General features: G+C 53.8%; 1 protein-coding gene across 4 annotated transcripts; it reads left to right on the plus strand.

Annotated features, from left to right (window-relative positions):
• Window positions 1-633: 633 nt before the first annotated feature.
• Celsr3 (cadherin EGF LAG seven-pass G-type receptor 3) lies at window positions 634-27,264 on the plus strand. 4 transcript variants are annotated; one of them, XM_046431661.2, is made up of 35 exons: window positions 634-4,315; window positions 6,200-6,850; window positions 7,270-7,495; window positions 7,774-7,889; window positions 8,246-8,334; window positions 8,476-8,633; window positions 9,243-9,406; window positions 9,682-9,807; window positions 9,898-10,067; window positions 10,478-10,663; window positions 11,243-11,359; window positions 11,762-11,933; window positions 12,091-12,232; window positions 12,330-12,450; window positions 12,746-12,929; window positions 13,246-13,347; window positions 14,723-14,817; window positions 15,021-15,230; window positions 15,509-15,704; window positions 15,937-16,092; window positions 16,467-16,638; window positions 17,213-17,380; window positions 17,615-17,741; window positions 17,833-18,039; window positions 18,261-18,435; window positions 18,678-18,790; window positions 19,246-19,325; window positions 19,780-19,903; window positions 20,427-20,543; window positions 20,635-20,783; window positions 21,040-21,149; window positions 21,518-21,676; window positions 22,121-22,321; window positions 23,188-24,073; window positions 25,465-27,264. In XM_046431661.2, the coding sequence occupies exons 1-35, from the start codon at window positions 634-636 to the stop codon at window positions 25,490-25,492; spliced, it is 9,879 nt and encodes a 3,292-aa protein (XP_046287617.1). In that variant the 3' UTR covers window positions 25,493-27,264. The 4 variants fall into 4 exon arrangements, with proteins under 4 accessions (XP_046287617.1, XP_058430848.1, XP_058430849.1 ...); XM_058574865.1 differs by lacking the exons at window positions 20,635-20,783; window positions 21,040-21,149; window positions 21,518-21,676; ... (1 more) ...; window positions 23,188-24,073; window positions 25,465-27,264 and adding an exon at window positions 13,559-13,573 and having other exon boundaries at window positions 637-4,315; window positions 19,777-20,516; XM_058574866.1 differs by lacking the exons at window positions 20,635-20,783; window positions 21,040-21,149; window positions 21,518-21,676; ... (1 more) ...; window positions 23,188-24,073; window positions 25,465-27,264 and adding an exon at window positions 13,559-13,573 and having other exon boundaries at window positions 637-4,315; window positions 19,780-20,516.
• The last annotated feature ends 471 nt before the right edge of the window (window positions 27,265-27,735 follow it).

Raw genomic sequence — 27,735 nt, forward strand, 5'->3', positions numbered from 1 at the left:
GGATTCCACATGGTACCCCCGCCCATCTGTAAGAGCACTTTCTCACCATATCATGAGCACCGAATTTTCAGATCAAAATCGGACATGGGGTTCAGGAAGGGGACAAGAGATCCACAAGCAGAAGAAAGGCTAGAAAAAGGAGCCGGGATAGCGCCCTAGAGGAGAGAGGCGGGAGAGGGCGGCGGCCAAGAGCCGGGAGGGCGGACCTAACAACCATGAACCTCTGTGTTCTGTTCAGCACTGTGGGTAGCACTTGTGTCCTCAATAAAGATGGCGGCATCTGCTTCAACAGCCGGAGCTGCCATGCGCAACGGGTTGTACCACCAGGTTTGGGGCGTCGGGGCGAAGGTGGAGCGAACCATTGGGGCGTTCGGGAGCCATGTTGGTGCAGCGGGAGGCGGCAGCAGCGTCGGGGATGCTGTGGTGGGGACGGCGAAAGCCGGGGCCGTATGCCAAAGGGGCTCTGGCCGCGGAGTAGATGGTGCCCAGAAGGAGGCAGCGGCGCGGAGCGACAGGCCGAGGGGCGGGGGGCCGGGGCGGCGGCAGGGGCCCGGGAGGGGGCCCGAGCGGCGGGGCGGGCCCATGGCCCGGACCAGGACTGGGGGTGGTGGAGGCCGTGCAAGGAGGACGGGGATGATGGCGAGGTGGCCGCTATGGCAGGGTCTCGGGGGACCGTTGACCCCGGTACTCCAGTTCCTTCTCCTCCTCTCTTTGTTCCCCCTCAGCCAGGAGGAACTGGGGGGTGGCGGAGACCAGGGCTGGGACCCGGGGGTAGCTCCTGCTATGGGACCAAGGACGCAGATCTGCGGCGGAGCCTTGGCTCTTTGTCCCGAGTCGCCTGGGGCTCAGGAGAATGGGAGGTCTGGCCTGGGAGTTAGGGAGCCTGTCTTCATGGGGCTCCGAGGGGGAAGGCAAAGCACTTGGGGAGGCCGAGGGGCCCCTGAGCAGCGAGAGACAAGTCAGGGACCAGGGCCCCTGTTGTGCTGGCGCCCAGAGGTCTCCTCTTGCGGACGGAGAGATAGTCATTCGCCAGAGGCTCTGTCCCCAGGGGGGTCTGGTCTAGGGAACAGCTTGCCCTTCCGTTTGGACCTCCTGGCCCAGCCCAGTGGTCCAAAGCCAGTGTCCTTCCAGCGTGACGCTAGGAGAAGCTCCCGCAAAAGAGTGGGAACCTTGCGTTGTTGCAGGGAATTGTGGGCGCTAGGGCGCAGGGGTCAGGGCGAGAGAGCCACAGCATCCCAAGCGGGCAGGGCAGTCCCTCGGCAGGACTGTCTTCCCGGGGCTGTGGAATCTGGGCCCGGACTGGATTCAGCACCGCGTGCGGCGAGGACAGCTCCTACAGCGGGTTCAGCACCCCTCAAGTCTCGGACAGCTCCCGAGCCTGTGCCGCAGCGCATGCGCTCGGGTAGTGTCTTCCGCCGCCGCTTCCTTCCGCAGCGCCCGGGGCCGCGCCCCCCGGGACCGCCCGCGGGTTCTGAAACCTGGCGAATACCTTCAGTGAACAGGTCACGCCCCCGTCGCGCAGCAAACCGCCACCCGCAGTTTCCTCAGTACAACTACCAGACCCTGGTGCCCGAGAATGAGGCGGCAGGCACCGTGGTGCTACGTGTGGTGGCGCAGGACCCGGATATTGGTGAGGCTGGGCGCCTAGTCTACTCTCTGGCGGCGCTCATGAACAGCCGCTCGCTGGAACTTTTCAGCATTGACCCGCAGAGCGGCCTCATCCGCACAGCTGCCGCTCTGGACCGGGAGAGTATGGAGCGCCACTACCTGCGTGTGACAGCGCAGGATCACGGTTCACCACGCCTATCAGCCACCACCATGGTGGCCGTGACAGTAGCCGACCGCAATGACCACGCGCCGGTGTTTGAGCAGGCTCAGTACCGGGAAACACTTCGTGAGAATGTGGAAGAGGGTTACCCCATCCTGCAGTTGCGTGCCACAGACGGCGATGCGCCCCCCAATGCCAACCTGCGCTACCGCTTTGTGGGGCCGCCAGCTGCTCGCACTGCAGCAGCAGCAGCTTTTGAGATTGATTCTCGCTCTGGCCTCATCAGCACCAGCGGCCGCGTAGACCGTGAGCACATGGAAAGCTACGAACTGGTGGTAGAGGCCAGCGACCAGGGCCAGGAGCCCGGGCCACGCTCGTCCACCGTTCGTGTACATATAACAGTGCTTGATGAGAATGACAACGTGCCCCAATTCAGCGAGAAGCGCTATGTGGCTCAGGTACGCGAAGATGTGCGCCCCCATACGGTGGTGCTACGTGTCACAGCCACAGATAGGGATAAGGACGCCAATGGTTTGGTGCACTACAACATCATCAGTGGTAACAGCCGTGGCCACTTTGCTATTGACAGCCTCACGGGTGAGATACAGGTAGTGGCACCTTTGGACTTTGAAGCAGAGAGAGAGTATGCCTTGCGTATTCGGGCGCAAGATGCAGGCCGGCCACCCTTGTCCAACAACACAGGCCTGGTCAGCATTCAGGTGGTAGACATCAATGACCACACTCCTATCTTTGTCAGCACACCCTTCCAGGTCTCTGTTCTGGAAAATGCACCCCTCGGCCATTCAGTCATCCACATTCAGGCAGTGGATGCAGACCATGGGGAGAATGCCAGATTGGAGTATTCCCTAACTGGTGTGGCACCTGATACACCATTTGTAATAAACAGTGCCACTGGCTGGGTTTCTGTGAGTGGTCCCCTGGACCGTGAGTCTGTGGAGCATTACTTTTTTGGTGTGGAGGCTCGAGACCATGGCTCACCCCCGCTCTCTGCCTCAGCCAGTGTCACAGTGACTGTGCTAGATGTTAATGACAATCGGCCTGAGTTCACCATGAAAGAATACCACCTTCGGCTGAATGAGGATGCGGCTGTGGGCACCAGTGTGGTCAGTGTGACTGCTGTAGACCGTGATGCCAACAGTGCCATCAGTTACCAGATCACAGGTGGAAACACCCGGAATCGTTTTGCCATCAGCACCCAAGGAGGTGTGGGTCTAGTGACACTGGCTCTGCCACTGGATTACAAACAGGAACGCTATTTCAAACTGGTGCTTACTGCATCTGACCGTGCCCTTCATGACCACTGCTATGTGCATATTAATATCACAGATGCCAATACTCACCGGCCTGTCTTTCAAAGTGCTCACTACTCGGTGAGTATGAATGAGGATCGGCCAGTGGGTAGCACTGTGGTGGTCATCAGTGCCTCTGATGATGATGTGGGCGAGAATGCTCGTATCACCTATCTTCTGGAGGACAACCTGCCCCAGTTCCGTATTGATGCAGATTCAGGGGCCATTACACTACAGGCTCCGTTGGACTATGAGGACCAGGTGACCTATACACTGGCCATTACTGCTCGGGACAATGGCATCCCACAGAAAGCAGATACCACTTATGTAGAGGTGATGGTTAATGACGTGAATGACAATGCACCACAGTTTGTGGCCTCCCACTATACAGGGTTGGTCTCTGAGGATGCTCCACCTTTCACAAGTGTCCTGCAGATCTCAGCCACTGACCGGGATGTTCATGCCAATGGCCGGGTCCAGTACACTTTCCAGAATGGGGAAGATGGGGATGGAGATTTTACCATTGAGCCCACTTCTGGCATTGTCCGGACTGTGAGGCGGCTGGACCGGGAAGCAGTACCAGTGTATGAGTTGACTGCCTATGCAGTGGACCGTGGTGTGCCCCCACTGCGGACTCCAGTCAGTATCCAGGTGACAGTGCAAGATGTGAATGACAATGCACCTGTTTTTCCAGCTGAGGAGTTTGAAGTGCGAGTGAAGGAGAACAGTATTGTGGGCTCAGTGGTGGCCCAGATCACTGCAATAGACCCTGATGAAGGACCCAATGCCCATATAATGTACCAGATTGTAGAGGGGAACATCCCTGAGCTGTTCCAAATGGACATCTTTTCTGGAGAGTTGACAGCACTCATTGACTTGGACTACGAGGCTCGTCAGGAATATGTGATTGTGGTACAAGCCACATCTGCTCCTCTGGTCAGCCGGGCCACCGTTCATGTCCGCCTAGTTGACCAGAATGACAACAGTCCTGTGCTCAACAACTTCCAGATCCTCTTCAACAACTATGTATCAAACCGCTCAGACACCTTCCCCTCGGGCATCATTGGGCGTATCCCAGCTTATGATCCTGATGTCTCTGATCACCTCTTCTACTCCTTTGAGCGTGGCAATGAGCTGCAGCTGCTTGTGGTCAACCAAACCAGTGGGGAACTGCGACTCAGCCGAAAGCTAGATAACAACCGCCCACTGGTAGCCTCCATGTTGGTGACTGTCACAGGTGAGGGGCAGGGAACGGGCAAGTGACCCAATGATCCTAGGCTGTCAGGGCCTCAGGAACTCCAAAGACCCTCAAATCAAATAGTGATTTCCAAGTCTTCTAAGTTCCTGTGCCCCACAGATCTGCCATAGACCTCACAGGGACTCTGCTTAGGTTCTTGGATAGTATCCTAAGAACTCCCCAAATTCTAAGGCATCTAGTATATACCATAAAGATTGTAAACAACTGTCTGCTGCCCTAGGGACAGTTTTGTTATCCCTAAAGGGCATGGAAGGCCTCAGATAATGTTCTGGAGGTCCCAGGCAGAACCAGATTGCCAGTTAGTCCATACCATGCCCATGTTTAGATGAATGATTACTTTAGATCCAGACTGACCCTTACCCCATTTGTGCAGGAAAAAGAGACCAGTAGTTTAATGGTTTGGAATAACAGCTTACTATGGCAGCTTCAAGCAGAGAGTGTGCCCACAGTGGCCTGGCTGTGGTCTAAGGCCCTGGTCTTGGGGAAATGTCCAGAGACCCACCCGCCTCTTTCCTGATTTCACTTCTCCAGGCTTTCACAAACCCCTCCTATTAGGAGGGGAGAACAAGTTGAAGAGGTTCTTGAAGTCCTACTTACTGGAAGCTGCAGAGGTTGGAGAATAGGCTTTAGCAGTGCTCATTCCTCAATTTTGGAGCTGGGAGTCCTGGCACCGTCAGAAAAAGCATAGCCTTCATTTACTCATAATTCATGCAACAACCAATCTATTGATCTCCTAACATGTACCAGGGTCTGAGAACAAGGTGAACAAGGCAGATAAGCACCTCACCTTCATCTCTGGGGGTATGCACTGAAACCAGGTCTAAGGTGGTGAGCAGTTTGCTAATTGAAGAATGTTGTGGTGGGTTTATGTTTGTAAGGGGAGGTATGGGAGTGTCAGGGTACTATATCCCCCTGGAGCTTGTTGACACAGGATTCTGGGGAATTGCAATTAGTGTTCCCTTAGCCAGAGTCCCTTTCAGTTTGCTGACGAAAGGTACTGGGATCCCTGACTTGGAATTGTCCTTGTTTCTGGAGCATGTGTTTTTGCTGGTTCTGTCATGCTGGAGATGGGTGAGGGAGGAAGTTGGAAATGTGTAGTCAGTGACCTTGACTTCTCTTTGTGTCATGAGTGGAGTAGGCTGCTGATGTTAACAGGAATAAAGGAGTGAGCACTTAGGGGCCTGCTCCCCAACCCAGTACTAGGGATTGAACCCAGGGTGCTCTACCACTGAGCTTTTATTTTTATTTATTTATTTATTTGTTTTGGTACCAAAGATTGAACTCGGGGGCACTTGACTATTGAGCCACATCCCCAGCCCTATTTTGTAATTTATTTAGAGACAAGGTCTCACTGGGTTGCTTAGCGCCTTGCTTTTTGCTGAGGCTGGCTTTGAACTCGGATCCTGTCTCAGCCTCCAGAGCTGCTGGGATTACAGGTGTGCAACACCCTTCCCAGGTTTATTTTTATTTTGAGATAGGGTCTGGCTAAGTTTCCCAGGCTGTTCTTGAACTTGGGATCCTCCTGCCTCAGCCTTCCTAGTCCCTGGAATTACAGAGGTGCACCACCACACCCAGCATTAGGGACCTTCTTGAGTGTGGTTGGAGTGACTTGCTAACCATGGGCTTGCTGACCCAGCCACCTTCTGTTTTGGGGCTGGGGAAGAAGCAGCAAATTGCTGATGCTATGACGCTGGGGGAGTTAGTAGTCACTAGTCCCAGACTCAACTTGTGTCCTGGTGGGTTCAGCCTGTTGACTCAGAGATACTGGGGACTGGAGTCACTAGCCATAGCCCTCTTGTGTCCCAGGGAAAGGCAGCTGCTAATCCCAGGCTGATCACTATCCATACATACCCCTTTCTGCAGATGGCCTACACAGTGTGACAGCGCAGTGTGTGCTGCGGGTGGTCATCATCACGGAGGAACTGCTGGCTAACAGCCTGACTGTACGTCTGGAGAACATGTGGCAGGAGCGCTTTCTGTCACCGCTCCTGGGCCACTTCCTGGAAGGCGTGGCTGCAGTGCTTGCTACACCCACCGAGGACGTCTTCATCTTTAACATACAGAATGACACAGATGTCGGGGGCACGGTGCTTAATGTGAGCTTCTCTGCTCTAGCACCTCGTGGGGCGGGGGCGGGAGCTGCTGGGCCCTGGTTTAGCTCTGAGGAACTTCAGGAGCAGCTGTACGTTCGTCGTGCTGCACTTGCTGCCCGCTCTCTGCTGGATGTCCTGCCCTTTGACGATAACGTGTGCCTGCGTGAGCCCTGTGAGAACTATATGAAATGTGTGTCGGTGCTCCGCTTTGACTCATCCGCACCCTTCCTGGCCTCCACCTCTACGCTCTTCCGACCCATCCAGCCTATCGCGGGCTTGCGCTGCCGCTGCCCGCCTGGCTTCACTGGTGACTTCTGCGAGACTGAGCTGGACCTCTGCTACTCGAACCCATGCCGGAATGGCGGCGCCTGCGCGCAGCGAGAAGGCGGCTACACCTGCGTTTGCCGTCCGCGCTTTACCGGTGAGTCCCACACAGGGCTGAAAGTTGGACCGAGCTGGGTGAACACGTGCAAAATTGGGGGCGGGACTATAGTACAAGTGCGGACTGGACATCACTTTTGAGGCAACGGGGTTAGTATGGGCTCAGTTACATTTGAAATCATAGAGCCCAGCCTAAAGAAAGCCTAAGAACACAAGGAATAAAAGCCTCAGACTGGAAGAGCTGTGAAGGAGGCGTGGCCAAGGGCCAGGCGATAAGGGGGTGTGATCAGATCTGGGCGGGAAGAATGGGGCGAGGCTAGACTGAAAGAGGGCGTACTCTCTGGTAGCTCGACCAATCAGAGGTCTTGGAACCCGCCTGGAGGCTCGGCTTGGGCTGGTCGTGCTCCAGCGTGGGCAGGGTATGGCCATGATGGCTTCTGAAAGTGTCTTGCTCCGCAGGAGAAGACTGCGAGCTGGACACCGAGGCCGGACGCTGCGTGCCCGGCATATGCCGCAATGGGGGCACCTGTACTGATGCACCCACTGGCGGCTTCCGCTGCCAGTGTCCTGCGGGCGGCGCCTTCGAGGGCCCTCGCTGTGAGGTGGCTGCACGCTCGTTCCCGCCCAGTTCGTTCGTCATGTTCCGTGGCCTGCGGCAGCGCTTCCACCTCACGCTGTCCCTCTCGTAGGTGCCCGCCCCGTGTCTCTGTGTGCCTCCATTCCGTCCCTACCTCCATGACCTTAAGATTCTTGATTGCCCCATCCTGAAGTCCCCACAGGACACCGCCCCCTCCCCTGAAGTTAGTTAGGGTGTCTCAGAGCATCAGTACCCTGGCCATCAGTATACTGGTGTGTCTTGTCTTCTCTTGCTCCAGCTTGGGCGGGTGACCTGCGAGCCTTCCCTCAAGGATGGTAGGTGTGAGGTCATTTTGGTTCCTAATGTCCCCACTCCACTCCACCCAGGTTTGCGACGGTGCAGCACAGCGGGTTACTCTTCTATAATGGGCGCCTGAATGAGAAGCATGACTTTCTGGCCCTGGAGCTCGTGGCTGGCCAAGTGCGGCTCACATATTCCACTGGTGGGTGCTCCCTGGGAGATGTACATGACAGTGTGTGCATGGGATGGCTGGAAAATGCAGTCCACAAGTTCCCCTCAGGTTTGCTTCATTATAGCACTGTTCAACACACTTCAGTGCCAAACAGACAACAGTGAGAACCCAGCTCCATGTCCATTCCCTGTGGGAAGGTCCATCTCTCCAAGAAGTGTATGTTTCTCCTGTCTCTTCAAGGCCACTCTGTTCTAACCAGTGTGGTCACCAGGAGATATACTGATCTGATGCATCCAGGATGACTGTGGGAATATGCTATATGAGCTGGGTGAGGGTAGAGCAACTCATCAGCTCCAGAGGACACTCCACTTGCATATCCCCCACAGGTGAATCCAATACAGTGGTCAGCCCCACAATTCCAGGGGGCCTGAGTGATGGGCAGTGGCATACAGTGCATCTAAAATACTACAACAAGGTAGGCACCACCCCTGGCTTGGTGTGTGTGTGTGGGGGGGGGCGCACGCGGGGCGCACGCGTGCATGTGCATGGGGATTCTGAGTTCTGCTTCTCAGGGGTTACCCTTGGGCATAGTTGACTGGTGTGCCTGGATTTTTAGCCCCGGACAGATGCCCTAGGGGGTGCTCAGGGCCCCTCCAAGGACAAGGTTGCTGTGTTGAGTGTGGATGACTGCAATGTGGCTGTAGCTCTGCAGTTTGGTGCTGAAATTGGCAACTACTCATGTGCTGCTGCTGGTGTGCAAACAAGCTCCAAGAAGTGAGGCCCCCATCCCGTGGTCCCCATATCCTCTGACTATAAAAGCCTACCCCAACCCTTCACATACCCCATTCCTCACCACAGCCTGCCAAACTTCCCATCCTTTCTCCAAACCACCAGATTTCCCTTTAAAGACCTTAGAAGCCTCCTCACCCTAGCCCCCAATCCTGTATTCTATCCCTGACTCCCTGCTCCCATGCACAAGTTCCCAGGTACCCAGTCCTCCAAAGCCTCTACTCTCCCATCCAAGTCTCTAATGCCATACATCACCTACAGCTCCTTGATCTCTATCTAGCCTTCCAGGACTCTGAGCCTACTGATATCACCTCCCAAACCCACTTCTCCATCACTTGCCCCAGTCACCTGGATGCCTCACTCCTTCATCATGACCCTTGCTTGACTCCATCTCGCCCATCTTTCCCCACATCATCATGATCTCTCCTTTGTGCCCCCACAATTGGAATAAGCCCCCAGTTCCCTCCCCAGATGGCCTTTTCCTCCCTGCTTTTTACCCTTTCCTCTGAGTCCTACCCCCTACTTCCTGTGGCCTCCAGGAGCAATCCTACTTTGGCCCCAGTTCCACCAATGACCCAGGCCCCTGACTCCCAGGTCCCTGGACCTGACGGGCCCTCTGCTCCTGGGGGGTGTCCCCAACCTCCCCGAGAACTTCCCCGTGTCCCACAAGGACTTCATTGGCTGTATGCGAGACCTGCATATTGATGGCCGCCGAGTGGACATGGCGGCCTTTGTTGCAAACAATGGCACCATGGCAGGTAGGCACAAAGCTTCCATTAGCCTCACTTGTGGCCCTGTCCCAATCATAAGAGGGTTCTGCAGGGCTGCATGGGGTGGCTCCATATCTGACCTCAACCCAGTCTCCTTTGATGGCAAGGCTGCTAGAGCCCAGCCTTTAGGGCCTTACTCCTACCCACCTCTCCCCCACCAGTGAACACAAAGCTGAGATCATGCTGTTTTTTGGCCCCTCTGCACCTAGCACTCATGCCCTCACCTCATATTTTTATATCTTCTATATGCCTTCCTCTTCCAGGCTGCCAGGCCAAGCTGCACTTTTGTGACTCAAGCCCTTGCAAGAATAGTGGCTTCTGCTCAGAGCGCTGGGGTGGCTTCAGTTGTGACTGCCCTGTGGGCTTTGGTGGCAAAGACTGTCGGCTCAGTGAGTGGGCTGCATAGGGCAGGAGGGGTCTGCAGGGTAAGGTCTGTTTCTAGAATAGGGGCTGTGACCCTGCTTCTCTTATCTCCTCAGCCATGGCCCATCCCTACCATTTCCATGGCAACAGCTCACTGAGCTGGGACTTTGGAAGTGACATGGCTGTGACTGTGCCATGGTACCTGGGGCTAGCATTTCGGACATGGGCGATGCACGGGGTCCTGATGCAAGTACAGATTGGGCCACACAGCACGCTTCTCTGCCAGGTGTGTTTGTCCTTCTGATCCCTTCATACACCCTCAACCATCAATCTCTGATACTTCCAGTAACATTTCTATGGATTCAGGCTGATCATATGGCATACTTCTCTGCCAGGTGTCCTAGCTGCACTAGACTCTGCTCTGGACCCTTGACTTTTCCCTACCACAATATTCTCTGCAGGTGCAGGGCCTAAGCATAGCTTTTTCTTGTGCTAACTGCATCAATCCATGACCCCCTGGTCCTTTCATTTGCTCCCTGTCTATTACTGATCCATGTCAGCAACATGGTGTCCCCTGTGTGGCAGATATAGCCTTGACTTTACTCTTCTGACCTCTGATATTCTCATCTCATCTCATCTTCCAGTCATAACTCAGGTTGGGATTCTAACCTTGGGGCTATTTATCTCTATCCACAGCTAGATCGAGGGTTGCTATCTGTGACGGTAACCAGGGGTTCAGGCCGTGCTGCCTACCTCCTGCTAGACCAAGTGACTGTCAATGATGGCCGATGGCATGATGTGCGGCTGGAGTTACAGGAGGAGCCAGGTGGCCGGCGGGGCCACCACGTCTTCATGGTCTCACTGGACTTCAGCCTCTTCCGGGTCTGACCTCTAACCCCAGTGTAGTCTGTTTTCAGTTTTCCAATCAGATTTACCTTATTTGACCCCACCTCTAATCCAGGTCCTCTCTACTCCATCACTGCACCAAATCTAATGTTCTTCCCCCAGTCTCCCTGCTCATAGCCTTGCTCTAAGCCCATCCCACCAGCTAGGTTGGTCCACTGTCAAGGCCCTCTTCATATCAGGAAGGATACCCAGATATCTGACCTAGTCTTGGGGGTACCTCTGTAGCCAATACTTTGCCTGATTCCTAAAAGACCCTTCTGGTCTTCACCCCAATCCTTACTACTTCAGGTCAAAATCATGGAAGTTCAAGGTCTGCTCTGAGTTCAGGAGGGAGGGGCCTGTCCAAGCCCAGCTCTTGACTGCAACTATTCTATTATGCATCCTCCATGCCTCAGAAGATTCTTTGTACTTGGAAGTAGCTCATTTCCACATTATTCCTCTGATACAGAGAATATGGTCATGCAGAGTTAGAAAAAGACTAATACTGACTCTGGGGTATGGCAGGAGTCCACTAGTCACCCCCTTCCCTCAGTGCTGACCGTCTCCCTTCTTTAGGACACCATGACAGTGGGGAGTGAGCTGCAGGGCCTGAAGGTAAAGCAACTCCACGTGGGAGGCCTGCCCCACAGCAGTAAGGAGGATGTTCCTCAGGGTCTGGTCGGCTGTATCCAGGTGGGGGTCAGCATGAGAATATGATATGGGGGCATTAGGGTTAGTGGTCAGCTATCAGGGGCTCCTATAATGGTCAGATATCAGGAGCTGAAAAATAGCATTCAAGTAGAGTTGATATTGGGGGATAAATGACCCAGAGCATTCAGAGATTAGTCAAGCCTTTCTGAAGTGTGGAAAGTAAGAGTCTAGATTAGATTATCAAGAATCATTAATGATCTATATCAGAAATAGCACAATTTGGGGTCCAATGGGGGGCTAAGCTGGGGTTTGGGGGGGCTGGGATTTGGGGGGACCTGAGGGAGACTGTATGTCAGGGGTCATCAGACTGGGTGGCTGGCTCTACAGGACTTGATGCTGAGGTGCCTTGACATGAGTCTTATCCCTTGCTGGCTGTGTCCATAGGGGGTATGGCTTGGCTCTACACCCTTGGGGTCCCCAGCCCTGCTACCCCCCACCCACCAAGTGAATGTGGAGCCTGGCTGTGTCGTGACCAACGCCTGTGCATCTGGGCCCTGCCCACCCCACGCTGACTGCCGAGATCTCTGGCAGACTTTTTCCTGTACCTGCCAGCCAGGTGGGCCTTGAGAGGGTCATCTGGGAAGAAGCCAGGGGCCTATGGGAAAGACTGGGAGGCTGCAGGGCCTAGAGGAGGCAGGAATTGAGAGGGAGAAGTGCCTACTTCCTTCCATGCTCTGTGACTAGTGTCCTGAGCTTCCTGACCCAATTTGCAGGTTACTATGGCCCAGGCTGTGTGGATGCCTGCCTCTTGAACCCTTGTCAGAACCAGGGTTCATGCCGGCACCTCCCAGGAGCCCCCCATGGCTATACCTGTGACTGTACAAGTGGCTATTTTGGTCACCACTGTGAACACAGGTGAGACTCTGGGGGCTGGATGATGGAAAGAGCTGGTGGGGATAGGGAGGGTCACTGAAGTATTATGGAAGCATTTATCACCTCATCTTATCCCCAGGATGGACCAACAATGCCCACGGGGCTGGTGGGGGAGCCCAACATGTGGTCCCTGCAACTGTGATGTTCACAAGGGCTTTGACCCCAGCTGCAACAAGACAAATGGGCAGTGTCATTGCAAGGTTTGCCTGGCCCCTGACCCTGACCTTTAAAACCTCTAAGTATGATCTATGATTCTTGTCCAGTTGGCTGACCTCAGTCACCTGACTTGGGCCCTAACCTCTTACCTGAATTCTGTGACCTAGTTATCATTTCTCCTCCTCATCCCATAACATCTTCCTTGTCTTCATTTGAGACCAATGTTCCTATTGTCTTTACCATTTGCCCTTAATTCTGCTTGCTCCCCAAGCCTTGACCTAAGACTCTTATGTTAAGCCCTGACTTCTGACTTCAGGCCCCTGACTCATCCTCAAACAGGAGTTCCACTATCGACCACGGGGCAGTGACTCATGCTTCCCTTGTGACTGCTACCCTGTTGGTTCCACTTCGCGATCATGTGCACCCCATAGTGGACAGTGCCCCTGCCGCCCAGGAGCCCTTGGCCGCCAGTGCAACAGCTGTGACAGTCCTTTTGCTGAGGTGACAGCCAGCGGCTGCCGGGGTGAGCAAGCTCCACCCAGCTCCACCTGTAGAGGGTTGGTTCCAGCAAGTTGCCACTAAAGGATCAGTGGCATGCTTGGCTTCTGGGTAGGGGGGCTCTGGGAAGCTTCTGAGGGAGACCAGACCAGTTTTACCCAGGAAGCTTCATATTTACCCCAAATACTTTGCTGACCTGTCACAGAATGTGACATGCCAGCTCTTAAGAAGTCCACAGGGGAGTGGTGGGTCTACAGTGGTGTGTGGTACAGGGGTAGTAGGTGTGGCTGTCACTTGCCTTAGACCCTGGCTACCTGGCTCAGAGCTTCCTCTTTCCCTAGTGCTCTATGATGCCTGCCCCAAGTCCCTGAGATCGGGTGTGTGGTGGCCCCAAACCAAGTTTGGTGTCTTGGCCACAGTGCCCTGTCCCCGGGGGGCCCTAGGTAAGTATGAGAAATAGGGGCATTGCTGATGGCAGGGGTGGGCCTATTCTCTGATGGTCAGAGCTACTTTTCTTGAGTGGGGTGACCTTGTACCTGTAAAAAGGTGGGATGGGTTGGGAGTCCTGTGGGCCCGTCACTACCTTCTAAGGGCTCTGGGTTCTTTCCTACACCTTCATTAAGCCTCCATCTGTTTCTCTTGGCTTCTGGGCAGGATTGCGGGGTGCAGGTAAGGGGTACGTGTTTGCTCAGGTGCACTGCCTCCTCCCACTGCCTGAGCTTTTGCAGATCCTTCCTGCTGCTTAAAGTCCCTGCAGACCCCTCCCTGCTGCCTGAGGTCCCTAAAATCTATTTCTAACTGCCTAAAGTTCCTGGAAGCCTCTTTCTGCTGTTTGAAGATGCCTGAGGTCCTCAGAGACCCCTCCCTGTCACCTCAGAATCTTACAGATCCCTCCCCACTTCCTAAGACCCTTGCCAACCCTTCCCTAATAAGGAATTGTATTGGCCTTTCCTCACTTCCTGAGGTCCCTGTAGGCCTATCCATACGGACTGAGGTCACAAAATACCCCTTCCCTCTGACTGAGGACCCAGTAGCTCCTCCCTGCCACCTGAGAGTCCCTCAGAACCTCTCTGCTGCTTGAGGTCTCTGCAGTGGCTGGACAGAGATTGTCTGTGTGTGCATGCTTATGTGTATGTGTGTGTCTTACTGTGCCTGTGCACGTGTCTATGACTCTCTTTTGGGAAAATGGGGTACTATATTTAAGTTAGGGTCCCTTTTGTTGGTGGCTATAATCTCGCTTAAGATCCGGTCATGTCTTAGTCAACTACATCCCAACCCCACAGATAAGGGAGAGTAATGACAGCAAAGTCACCAGTGGGGCAGATAAAACTTGTATGAGAACCCCAACCCCATCTCACTTGTGTCACATTATAATCCTGGAAGACCTTGTTTGAATCAGTGTGTTTGCGTGTGTATGAGAGATCATCAAGTATTTGCACACTTCTCCTGGTCCACATGTCTGTGTTTGTGCAGCTAAGCAATAGTGTATGAGTATGAACGTTGGCCAGTGTGTATGTGTCTGTCCTGCCATGCCTGTGTGAGAATAATTGTGTGTGTGAGTGTGTGTGTGTGTGTGTGTGTGTGTGTGCAGCACCATCCTTGTGCTCTCCTTTATGTGCTTGGTGATAAGAATGTTCCACAGACCCCTCAGGAATTGACCAACAAGCAGCTGGGCTTGGGCTGCTACATCCAGGCATCTAGCCATAGATGCCTGTTACACTGGCCTCTGTCTCAGGGTTCCCCCTGGGATAGAAGAGGGTCACCCTGTCAGTAAAGGTATCCAGGCCCTAGGCCTGACCAAGTATTGCCTGCCCCCAGGTGCTGCTGTGAGACTATGTGATGAGGATCGGGGTTGGCTGGAGCCTGACCTCTTCAACTGTACCTCCCCTGCCTTTCGAGAGCTCAGTCTGCTGGTGAGACTGCCTAGACCTTCCTTGGCCCTGGGCCTGGATTCAACTTCCCCAGGCCTGTGGTGGGCACCAAATATCATGCCCTAATTATTGACCCAAAAGGATTTTCCTGGTTATCCTTTAATCTGTCCCAGTCTTTCTCCCTGTAAGACTTGAGAAAAGCCCACAGGATGACAGAACAACCATTCCCATCCTTGTCCTGGCAGCTGGATGGCCTAGAGCTGAACAAGACAGCACTGGATACTGTGGAGGCCAAGAAGCTGGCTCAACGGCTACGGGAGGTGACTGGCCACACTGACCGCTACTTTAGCCAAGATGTCCGAGTCACTTCCCGCCTGTTGGCCTACCTACTGGCCTTTGAGAGCCATCAGCAGGGCTTTGGGCTGACAGCCACACAAGATGCCCATTTCAATGAGGTAGGGCTATGCCCTATATTCACAGATCCCTGGTCCCATTTCCCAGCTCCATGTGCCCTGACTCCCTAGTCCTCCAGCCCTGGATCCCCAGTTCAGGTCCTTCCTGATCTTTGAAGAAGTGAAGGACCTGGGCATTCTCTCTTCCCTTATCTTCCACAGTTCTGCCCTCTAGCCTCTTGGAGTCCCTCTGAGCACCTGGCCAGATCCCTCATGCCTGCCCTCTCCCTTGGCATATCCTCACCACCTGGCTGAGCTCAATTTTATTTCTATTCTCTCAGAATCTGCTGTGGACTGGCTCTGCACTGCTTGCTCCAGAGACAGGGAACTTGTGGGCAGCGCTGGGGCAGCGGGCCCCTGAGGACTCCCCAGGCAGTGCAGGGCTGATGCAGCATCTGGAGGAATATGCAGCCACACTCGCAAGGAATATGGAACTCACATACCTGAATCCTGTGGGACTGGTGACACCCAATATCAGTGCGTGGTGGGTGGGGCAGGACTGGGGCTGCAAAAGGCAGGGGCCTAGAGTTTGGAGGGGCTACAGATGATAATGCAAATAGTGGCAGGAGGCTGTGACAAGCTTTGTATGGACAGTCTCTACACTAGTGGCAAGGAAAATGTGACTTGTGATACTTGGGTAGGTGGGAATGAGACTCTTGGTATGGGGAGGAGGTACTTGATGGGTGTCACTCTTCTTTCTCCTGGACAGTGCTCAGCATTGACCGCCTGGAGCATCCTAGTTCAACTCGGGGGGCCCGTCGCTACCCCCGCTACCACAGCAACCTTTTTCGGGGCCAAGATGCCTGGGATCCTCATACTCATGTGCTGCTGCCTTCCCAGACTCCACGGTCTTTCCCATCTGAAGGTGAGAACCTTTGGGTGATCCCTGACCAAGTCCTGTTTTCCTGTTCTCTCAAGACAGACACCATGTTGCCCTCTTATTGATTCTCCCCTTATCAGACCTTTCCTGCTTCAGATCTCCTAAGTGTGACCTTCCAGGTTAACCCTCTACCCTACACCTTGCTACACTCTCACTTGCCAGATCCTCTCCTTCACCACAGATGATACTTCCCAGGCCTGGAATATTTCATTCATGGGTGCCTGCTCTCCGTACTCCCCGGTTCTGGATCTGCAAGGAAGAGATCCTTGTGCTTGATGCTGGGTTGGGTTCAATGTTGGATTTGTGGGTCTTATAGGTTAGAGGTCACTTGACAATGGTTCTTCCCTCTCTCCTGTCAGTTCTTCCCACAAGTAGCAACATGGAAAACTCTACTGCCTCAAGTGTGGTCCCTTCATCAGCCCCTCCAGAGCCTGAGCCCGAATCTGGGATCTCCATTGTCATCCTCCTCGTGTACCGCACCTTGGGGGGGCTACTCCCTGCCCAGTTCCAAGCTGAGCGCCGGGGTGCCAGGTACCATGAGTAGAACTATTCTCAGGCCCCTCACTCTTGAGTTTTCTGTGAGCTTCTACCTAGCCTAGTACCTCCTTATTTGGTGGACAGATGCACAGGTTCACAGATATACAGAGATGTCCTTGTGCACGGCTCCAAGACCTATCCAATTTAGGTACCGTGTGAATTTTCTCTGGATTTGTGCAGAGTAGAAGAGGTGAAGGCTGATGGACATGGAGCACAAATGGGTCAATCATACAAGAGGAGTATGTGAAACAGGTGCAGATAGGCCAACTAACTGAGACATAATGACTGAGGAATTGATGGTCTGATCGAGGTGGGAGGGGGAAAGATTGGGTCAAACAGTTGTAGACCATCAAAAGCTGCTCAGATCCCAATCTGGGCAGTGAATCTAAAGCCCCATGGCAGGCTGGCAGGGGCTAGAGGCATTCTTAGAAGCAGCATCTACTCCAGGGGCATCCTAAACCCTGGGTCAGCCATGGTAGATGGTATGAAGATAGGATGAGATTGCTATTTAGAGCTTGAAAAGATCAGAAGTCAATAATGACCAAGCCCAAATGGGGTATCTCCTCAGGCTTCCCCAGAACCCTGTTATGAACTCCCCGGTGGTCAGCGTGGCTGTGTTCCATGGACGCAACTTCCTAAAGGGTGTTTTGGAGTCCCCCATTAGCCTTGAGTTCCGCCTCCTGCAGACAGCGAATCGGAGCAAGGCGATCTGCGTGCAATGGGACCCACCTGGCCCGTGAGGATCCCTGCTCTGGAAACCCTCCCTTGGTTCCCCTTTTAGCCTCTGAGAGGCCAACTGATAGTCCCAGCCTTCCTCTGAGCTCCCTACCCATGCTGCCTTGCAACTAGGTCCATGAGGAATGCTGCTCCCCAACTTCAGGAACTCGCAGCCCCTACACCAACTCTTACAAATTCTAGTAGTGGGCACTCCCTGTTGGGAAAGGTAGGTCTAACTGTCTTGTGGCTGCAGGGTGGACCAGCATGGCACGTGGACAGCACGGGACTGTGAGCTGGTGCACAGGAATGGGTCCCACGCACGGTGTCGCTGCAGCCGGACCGGCACCTTTGGTGTTCTCATGGATGCCTCCCCCCGTGAGGTGGGGCTGTGTTCTGGGTTCTGAGGAAATGGGAGGTTGAAAGGGCAGGGAGGTCCTGCCCAACACCCAATAACCATCCCTGTCTCCACAGCGGCTAGAAGGTGACTTGGAGCTTCTGGCTGTGTTCACCCATGTGGTTGTGGCAGTGTCTGTGGCTGCACTGGTATTGACTGCAGCTGTCCTGCTGAGCCTACGTAGTCTCAAGTCCAACGTGCGTGGGATCCATGCCAATGTAGCAGCTGCCCTGGGGGTGGCAGAGCTTCTCTTCCTGCTGGGGATTCACAGGACCCATAACCAGGTGCAGGGTCAGGGCCAGGGAACCTGTGTCCTGATGACCCCACCTAACCTGGGAAGGCCTGGGGCCAAAGTTTAGAAGCTCAGGTTGGGGTCAGAGTTTGGGACAATATGCTGGGTAAGATGCTATGGTTTAAGAGTCAGAGATGGGAAGCAGATGCCTGCAGTAGGGTCAGAGGTAGGGCAAGGCAGGAGATGGGCTGATGTCTCCTTCTCTGCCTTCAGCTGGTGTGCACTGCGGTTGCCATCCTCCTGCACTACTTCTTCCTCAGCACCTTTGCATGGCTCCTGGTAGAGGGCCTGCACCTCTACCGCATGCAGGTTGAGCCCCGCAATGTGGACCGCGGTGCAATGCGCTTCTACCACACCCTGGGCTGGGGTGTCCCTGCTGTGCTGCTGGGTGAGGCCCTGCCCACTTATCTATTCAGGGATGTGACCCCAAAATCTTCACTTATCACATGTTCCAACCCTGACCATATCCCTAGTCCTGATCATGACCCCTAACCCCAGCCCCCCAATGCCATCTACTCAAGGAAGAACCTGTTCATCCTTACTCCCAGATTTTCCCCCCACACAAGGGGTTTTCAGTCATTCTATAGTTCTAGAAGACACCCTTTTGGTCCTTCCCCATCTCTTTCCAAGGCCTTGCTGTTGGCCTGGATCCTGAGGGCTACGGGAACCCTGACTTCTGCTGGATCTCTATCCATGAACCCCTCATCTGGAGTTTTGCTGGCCCTGTTATCCTTGTCATTGTGGTGAGTGCCCAGCAGTTGGTGCCACCATGTGCTTCCCTCCCAGGACAAAGGGAGAGGGCTTGCAGAAAATGTGGAATCTGCTGAGGTGGCAGTCCATAGGCTTCCTGGGTTCTCTTTACCTCTGTTGTCTGGTCACAGAGTGACCAATCCCCACTTAGCTGGCATGGAGATGGAGGGCCTGAGGTCAGAGACTTGGCCACTCTCTCTGATTCTTTCTGCATCTCTCTCTGTCTCCATCTCTCAGTATCTCTCTGGCTCCCTATGTCTAACTTTTCCTGTGATTCTAAGCTCCACTGTCTTTGTTCCTGATCTATCTTTGTGTGTGTGCGTGTATATGAATTTATCATTGGTTCTGCCCCTATGTATAGTCTTGGTCTCTCTGTGTCCCTGTCTCACACTATCTCTTCTCTTTCTCTTTGCCCTACCCGGACCCCACATGTCCACCATGGGTCCAGATGAATGGGACCATGTTTCTCCTTGCTGCCCGCACATCCTGCTCCACAGGACAGAGGGAAACCAAGAAGACCTCTGTGCTGTGAGTTGACTGGGGAAAAAGGGGGGTTCACAGATGGAAGACCCATTATGGATAAAATATGGAGCCCCCAGAGCATCCTTGCCTGGTATAGGTCGGGCTCTAAATTCTGGATAAAGTCATGCCTTCCCTAGCTTGGGGTCCCTCTCTGGTCCCACATGTGCTTCCATGCTACCATCTCCTTGTTCCCTGGCTCTTCCCAGGGTCTCTGTCACCCAAAGTCTGGGTGACTCACTTTTTCCCCTGCCCCATGTGTTTCCATGTTTTCTTTCATGGTACCCGAACTCTTCCATTTTCCCCATGTCCTTTCATGGCTCCCTGAGTGCTTTCCTGGTTCTTTGTGTGACTTCCCATTTCCCCTAGTGTTCTTCTGAGACTTCCATTTCCCCATAAAGTTCCTGTTCTTCTAGTGTGACCCCTTTGTGTCCTCCTGTGTCCTCTCATGTCCTCACAGCAGGACCCTTCGCAGCTCTTTTCTGCTCCTCCTGCTGGTCAGTGCCTCCTGGCTCTTTGGCCTCCTGGCAGTCAACCACAGCATCCTGGCCTTCCACTACCTCCATGCTGGACTCTGTGGCCTCCAGGTACCTTTCACACCCTTCCTCTATCCCAGAACCAGAGGGGGCTTCAGCAGGCTGGGCCCAGCCCAGGCAAGGCATTGCCCCCAGGCCTGGAGTTCACTCTGAGTGGGTAACAATTATTGCCAGGCTGGGTGCTTACTCCAGACCAATCACGGGCCCTAACTGCTAGCCCCAGGCCTGGAGCTGACTCTGAACTAGACATTGTCAGGCTGTGTGCTGCTTAGACCTTCACTAACACTGTGTTCCTGGCCCCTTGCTGACTGACTCCAGTTACTCCTGTTGCTCAGATCCTGCTGACTTTTCTAAGCCCTCCTTGGACTTTTCACTGGCTCAATAACCTGCAATAACTGACTCCCCTCTTGCTGAGCCACAGGGACATCTGGTGGCCCTCCTCTGATCTTATCTGACTTTTTTGATCTCTTAGGAGGCATCTACCCACCTAACCCTGGTTCTTCCAACCCACTCCTAACCCACTCCTTTCTTAGTGACTTTTGCTGACCCCACCCTGATCCTTGCTCACCTCCAGGGCCTGGCAGTGCTGCTGCTCTTTTGTGTCCTGAATGCAGATGCTCGGGCTGCCTGGACACCAGCCTGTCTGAGTAGGAAGGCAGCACCAGAGGAGACAAGGCCAGCACCTGGGACGGTGAGGGGCTTCCAAGTCTGGGGAGTCAGGATGGGGACCCTGGTAGTCCTTCAGGGCTGGCTCACACCCCTGTCCTGCCCACCATCCTTAGGGGCCTGGGGCCTACAATAACACGGCCCTCTTTGAAGAGAGTGGCCTCATCCGCATCACTCTTGGTGCTTCCACCGTCTCCTCAGTGAGCAGTGCCCGCTCTGGCCGGACCCAGGACCAGGACAGCCAGCGGGGCCGCGGCTACCTCAGGTGAGTGGCCACATGAGGTTTAGACCAGTCCCCCTTCACCAGGGGGTTGGCAATACCAGATCCTAAGGTGGGTGACTTTACCTATCTCAGCCACCTGGGGGCCTGTTGCTGCCACTGCCCCAGATGTTTCCTGCTATACACCCAGGGACACCTTCAACCATTCTACTCTCAGCTGGCCATGTCCTTGAAGATATTGCAGCTCCCAAAGCACCTCATCACATCTGTCCTTGATTGGGGGGGTCTCCTGTATTTCTAGGGACAATGTTCTGGTTCGACATGGCTCAGCTGCTGACCACACTAACCACAGCCTCCAGGCTCATGCTGGCCCCACTGACCTGGACGTGGCCATGTTCCATCGAGATGCTGGTGGAGTTGGAGCCCTGGATCAGGAAGGAAGGAGGGAGGGAGAGGGTCTCTTCCTGATCCTCCTACTGTCCCAAACTGAGAGCAGTGGCTGACTGGGATGGGATGAGCTCCCCCCAGGTCACTGTCTTAGGAGGCACCCACCCACCTAACCCTGGTTCTTCCAACCCACTCCTAACCCAGCTCATACCTGATAGTTATAGCCCCTCTGTTCCTATCCCTTTCCCAAGTTCTGCCTGGGGCCCTCCTCCCCAACTTCCTTGCTGCATCCACCTCTAGACCCTTATCTCCAGGCCTTTTCCTTATCCCCAAGTCCTTTGCTTCCCAAAGCTACTGCTACACATTCCTCCTTCTGGTCTTCCCAACTCTAGGTGCAGACTCTGACTCTGACAGTGACCTGTCTTTGGAGGAGGAAAGGAGTCTGTCTATCCCATCTTCAGAAAGCGAGGACAATGGTCGGACACGAGGGCGTTTCCAGCGTCCTCTCCGACGGACAGCCCAGAGTGAGAGGCTCCTCACCCACCCTAAAGGTGATGGGAACACTCTGATCCCATGAATGACTGAGGGATACCCCATGTTCCACTTAGATGCGATTCAAGGATCCTGTCATCTCCTCAGGATGCCTGAATCTGATACATTAGGACCCTCTGGGGTGTTCATGGGAACCCCACGCACCATCCCCATCCAGTTTTCCAGCAGTATCTGGATGACACAGGAACAGCCTAAGCAATAGAGTGATGAAGTCAGGGATGTTATAGAATGACATGTCCCTCCAGACTCTGTCCCTGTGGGTTGGGACCCAACCTGGTCTTCCTGGTCTCCCTTCTGTTCCTACCTCTACTCAATGAGAATAGCCAGGATTTTCAAAAGTCATTAGAGCCAGGAATCACTGAATGTCATTGAGTCTGGGTCACAGAAGTCCTAAGTCACTGGGATCAAACTAGAGGCTTCTGTAACCTGCCCTGGCTCCACAGACGTGGATGGCAATGACCTCCTGTCCTACTGGCCAGCCCTGGGGGAATGCGAGGCAGCCCCCTGTGCTCTGCAGACATGGGGCTCTGAAAGGCGCCTGGGGCTGGACACCAGCAAAGATACAGCCAACAACAACCATCCAGATCTGGCCCTGACCAGCGGGGACGAAACATCCCTGGGCCAAGCCCAGCGCCAGAGGAAAGGTATGGTCTCTGACCTTTGACCTGCATTACATGAACCCTAGAGGCTACTCTTGCCCTCATGCAATCAATTTCAGCTTCCTGGTCTCAAACTGAGCTCCTCTTATTCTGATCTGGGAGGTTTCTGTTTCTCTACTCTGCTTCATGGTCCCCATGCACCTATATTAACCCAGACAATTCCTTCCTCCCATGCCCTGGCCTACATCCAGAAGCCAGTGCTGCCCCAACCCAAGGGATTCCTCTCCCTTCCCCATTCCCATGTCTGCTTCGTGGAGATCCTAAGGGAAGCTGTCTCCCAGATCCCAGAGCCTGTCTGATCTGGAAGATTTCTGTCTCCTTACTTTGCTTTACAGGAACCACCAGAGGTTGTTCCTATACAACACAAAACATTTCTGTCTTCAATCTTGCATTACAGGGACCCTGGGGACTTCCTCTTTGACCTAGTCCTATATTTCCAGAACCTGGTGGCTGCTGCTCTTTTGACGTCAGTGGGGAAGTTTGGTTGCCTTCACCTGAGCCAGAGTATTAATACTTCTCCACTCTGGCCCTTTCTTTCTTTCTTTCAAGAGAGAGAGAGAATTTTTTTAATATTTATTTTTTAGTTTTCAGCGGACACAACATCTTTCTTTGTTGTGGTGCTGAGGATCGAACCCGGGCCCCACTGCTTGAGCCACATCTCCAGCCCACTCTGGCCCTTTCTTGCTGCCTCTTTGAGACCCCCAGGGTTGCCTCTGCTCCTCCCCAGGGGATTGATTTCTAGTCCCAACTCTGACAGGGATCCCAGCAGCTACCCCATCCCTAAACTCAGGGAATACCTACCTGGCCCACTCCACCCCCACACCCCGCCCCCCATTTTGTTTCTCCTATAGGTATCCTGAAGAACCCATTGCAATACCCACTGGTACCACAGACCCGAGGTGCTCCTGAGCTGTCCTGGTGCCGTGCAGCCACCTTGGGTCACCGTGCTGTGCCAGCTGCCTCTTATGGTCGCATCTATGCTGGTGGGGGCACAGGCAGCCTTTCACAGCCAGCCAGTCGCTACTCTTCTCGAGAACAACTGGATCTGCTCCTACGGCGGCAGCTGAGCCGTGAGAGACTAGAGGAAGCCCCTGTCCCTGTTCTGCATCCCCTGAGCCGGCCAGGTTCCCAGGAACACCTGGATGCTGCATTAGGCCGCTTAGAGCCCAGAGCTCGGGGCAGCACCCTGCCACGGAGGCAGCCACCCCGAGACTACCCTGGAGCCACAGCTGGTCGCTTTGGGTCACGGGATGCACTGGACTTAGGAGCACCCCGAGAATGGCTGAGCACACTGCCCCCACCCCGTCTCACCCGGGACCTTGACCCACAGCACCCTACTCTGCCCCTGTCTCCCCAGCGGCAACTCTCAAAGGACCCCCTCTTGCCATCTCGGCCCCTGGACTCTCTGTCCAGGAGCTCGAACTCTCGGGAGCAGCTGGACCAAGTGCCTAGTAGGCACTCCTCACGAGAGGCCCTTGGACCACCCCCTCAGCTGCTCAGAGCTAGGGAGGAGCCAACCAGTGGCCCGAGCCATGGCCCCTCCACAGAGCAGCTGGACATTCTCTCCTCCATCCTCGCCTCTTTCAACTCTTCAGCTCTTTCCTCTGTGCAGTCCTCAAGCACGCCCTCTGGCCCTCACACCACTGCCACCCCTTCTGCCACAGCCTCTGTACTTGGGCCTTCCACACCTCGCTCTGCCACGTCCCACAGCATCTCAGAGTTGTCGCCGGACTCAGAGTAAGCATGGCCTAGCCAACTACTCATACCCTTATTAGCTTAGCCTCCTCCCCTAGGTTCCACTACAGAATGGGGTGGGGGTTGACAGACAGGTGGGGGCTACCCCAGGCTCAGCACAGCCAGGAGGTCAGAGGCTGGGTACAGAGATCTGGCATTGAAAGGGAATGTGACTAGCAGGGACTCACCAGTTGTATGATTGGGACCAGCTTTCTTTCCCTGCACCTCCCAGACTAAGGAAGAGATAGTTGCCCTCCAAAGGACTGGATCTAGTAGAGGGGGCAAGGCAGGAGTCAAAGCCTAGAAGTAGAAGATAACCCCATATTTTCAAAGAGCAGGGAGGAGTGAAGGAGTGTTTGCTTGGGAAGGTTTGTCTAAGGGGTCATATCCTGGGATACCAGATATATCAGGATGAAGAGCTAACTTTGAGGATAAACTATATTCAGTCAATTTTAAGTTCCTCCTGCCTGTGGGCACTATGGGGTGAGGCTCAGAGGCTTGAGCTGGGATCTGGTACATCTCAGGAGCCTGCAGGGCATCTGTGGGGTAGAGGATGGCAGACATGCCCAGAAGTAGCAGGATATACAAGAGCCTGAGAAGGAATGGTGGGGTGAGGAGAAACCAGGAGTTGCTGGTTTTGTAAGCCAATGGGAGAGTTGCATTTCAGGGAGTATAGCTAGGTCAAGCTCTGGAGGAGTGGGGAGTCTGTAGGCTGAGAGATGGATCTGAGGGGAAGGGGTCTTTGGGGATGGGACAGGGGACCAACAGAACTGTGCAGGACCCAGTGTTTGGGGGAAGACAAAGGAAGAAGGGAGAGGCAGGGGGGGTTGGAGGGCCCAGGGTTCTAGAGGGATACTAAAGGGTGAGGATGAAAGGGAGCAGACTTATCACCTGGGTCCCCCTACAGTGTAGCCTTGGGCTTTGGCTGAGTAAGAGGAGGGCTGGGAAATTGAGTAGGGGCTTAGGCTCTAGAATCATACAGGTGTGAGTTTGAGTTCTCTTATCTTACTAGCTGTGTGACCTTGTGCAGGGTACAAGCCTCTGTGAGCCTCAGTTTCCTCATCTGTAGAAAGGTCCATAGTATCGAACTCTTTGAGATGTGAAGATTTGTGAGATATTACGTGCCAAGTGCTTAACATAATGTCTGTACATGGCAGGTGCTTGCTAAGTGTTAAGAGAAAAGACCGAGGTAGTCGGGAAGCCTTGCTGATGAGTTAAGGTGTTCAGAATGGGTGGGGGACTCAGAACTCCAAAGTGAACATGAAGGGCTGAACACTGAGAGGCAACGGTAATGGGGGGAGGTGGAGCAGGCCAGATATGGTAGGGAAGCTAGGAGGCATCTGACTTAGGGTACTCTCAGCAGTTAACTTTGATGTCCATGTTCAACTCTACAGGGTTCCCAGAAGTGAGGGTCACTCCTGAAGGATGACGTGCATATGAGGAACAACTGAGGGCAACAGGAGAAAATCCAGGAGGAGGGGGGCTGATCCTAAGGCAGCATCCTGTGTGCCTCCCCCCAGCTCCCTCTATGGCAGTGTGGAGGTTCCATGCACATCAGTGAGCATGGGTGTGACAAGTGCAAGGCAGGTGGGGACTGAAGGGAAGACTTTTATACATTTTATACCTTTGTAACCAGAGAGATATGCTTATGTTATTTTTCAGCTTTTCTGTCTCCCCCAGGGGTCTGAGACTGGACTGGTAAAGGGAAGGGAACAGAGGAAGAGAGATGCAGAGTTTGGCCCCATTTGGGTCCATAGTAAACCATATGTTCTTTTCTCATATCTTACTGGGGTAGACTTGTCCAACATGTGGACAGATGCCCTCCTGACCCCACCCCACCCCACCCCCCTGTTTGATCTGAGGATTGTCAGGGCCCAAAGTGCAGAATTGATCTTATTTTCTCTTAAATGCCCCACCGACCAAACTTCTGGGGTTGGGGGTTGGTCTTGGAAACAGGGGTCCTCTGATTCTCTCATGGGGGCTTGCTCATGCCACCCCTCCCCGTGGATGTGTGTGTTTATTACATGGAGTCCCTGCCACTTACTGCCTTATGACCTAGGACTGATGCTGTGGGCACTGGTGGAGCAGCAGATGTCATGTTTACAGAGCAAGGCTTCCCTTTCTCCCTTGGGGAGGGGCCCAGGCTTCTACTCAGACATTCCAGTATTGGGTGGGTAGAGGGGTCACTGACCTGCCCCTGCCCCTGCCTGAGCAAAAGTTGTCTGTGGTGCCATTTGATTCCCCCACACTGCCCTCTGAGGGGTGGGTGGGAGAGTGAACAAAGGGAGCAGATATGAGGGAATTCAAGACCCAGAATGTAGGTGCCACTGCCTCCCATGTTTACAGGATCCTCCCTGGCCCTAGGCACCGGGCTGCTGAAGTGACTCAGTTCCACCCTTCCTTTATTCCCTTTTAAAGGGAAAAATGACTGTTAGACCCTGTTCACAAAACTCTTACTTTTGTTACTTTGTCTGATGTTCAGAACTAGAGACTTTAAAATTTTGTTACTTTGTTTACAGGTGAGGTTTTTAAAAACTTTTTTTGTTTACAACTTAAAATTTTGAACTTTAACACTTTGTTTACAGTTGAGAATTTTTTCCCCCTTTGTTTACAAGTGAAAGGTAGGAAAAGTGGGAGAGGGGCTTAAGAGGACCCACCTGTGAAGATCCTGGGCCTGGTCATCTTGTGGGGTTTTCTAACTCCTAGCTCTCCCAGGCCAAAGGTCCATCCTGAGCCCCCAGTTTGACAGCAGACCCAGAAGGTCTGAGAGTAGGCATCCTTTTACCACTATTAACAGTGGTTGTACAGGGTTGGGTCTGTGCAGACACCTCCCCATACCCGACTCCCATGCATGCTCTTGGAGGCAGTTTCCAAGGAGATTAAAAATTCTACTTCACTGACTGGTTTCAAATCCCACCAGCCAGGACCCCAGCTCTTCTTACCCAAAATGACCCCAGCCCTCAAAGGGCTGAGTGGCATGCTGTGGGTGAGAGGGTATCCTTGCTATGTCCTAGGTTCTGTAGATACCCCTCTCTGGGGTCTCCCCACTCCAGCCCAGCGGCCCTCTTTCCTGTCTGTGTAAATTGTTCCGTGAAGCCGAGCTCTGTTTTGGGAATAAACTTCTATATAAAACAGTTGTTGCCTCTTTCTGTTGGAGGTGGTGGTGGTAGGATGGTGGCTGTGAATGATTCAGTTCAGACTGAGTTTGAATATCTAGGGGTATTTTGGGGGTTTTTTGCTCACTTTATAGGAGATTTGGACCAGGTTCCCATCTCTTTCTCTTTGAAATCTGGCCCTTCACCTGTGATTGGGGCTAGAGATGGACCACAAGTGCTGGGAGTAGGGTGCCAAGGAAATCTCTTCCCTGGTCAAGCATGAGGACCTACTTAGTGTTCAGGGCCTGCAGCCCTGGCTAAGTACTTTTTTTTTTTTTTTTGGTATTGGGAATTGAACCCAATGGTGCTTAACCACTGAGCCACATCCCCAGCCCTTTAAAAACATATTTTACTAGAGACAGGGTCTCCCTGAATTGCTAAGTGCCCTGCTAAATTGCTAAGACTGGCTCCCCCCACCTTTTTTTGGTACGGGGGATTGAACTCAGGGGCACTCAACCACTGAGCCACCTCCCCAGCCCTATTTTGTATTTTATTTAGAGACAGGATCTC

The sequence above is a fragment of the Marmota monax genome, unplaced genomic scaffold (assembly GCF_021218885.2).
Source record: "Marmota monax isolate L192 unplaced genomic scaffold, Marmota_monax_Labrador192_F-V1.1 WCK01_AAM20220418_F8-fsc00022, whole genome shotgun sequence".
NCBI classification, from domain to species: Eukaryota; Metazoa; Chordata; class Mammalia; order Rodentia; family Sciuridae; genus Marmota; species Marmota monax.

What these genes read in the sequence shown, in the direction of transcription:
- Celsr3 (XM_046431661.2), top strand. Translation starts at nt 634, where the DNA reads ATGATGGCGAGGTGGCCGCTATGGCAGGGTCTCGGGGGACCGTTGACC. An exon ending in ATCTAAAATACTACAACAAG is followed by an intron (nt 8,335 to 8,475) that starts GTAGGCACCACC and finishes CTGGATTTTTAG; the next exon opens with CCCCGGACAGATGCCCTAGG. An exon ending in GTCTGGTCGGCTGTATCCAG is followed by an intron (nt 11,360 to 11,761) that starts GTGGGGGTCAGC and finishes CTGTGTCCATAG; the next exon opens with GGGGTATGGCTTGGCTCTAC.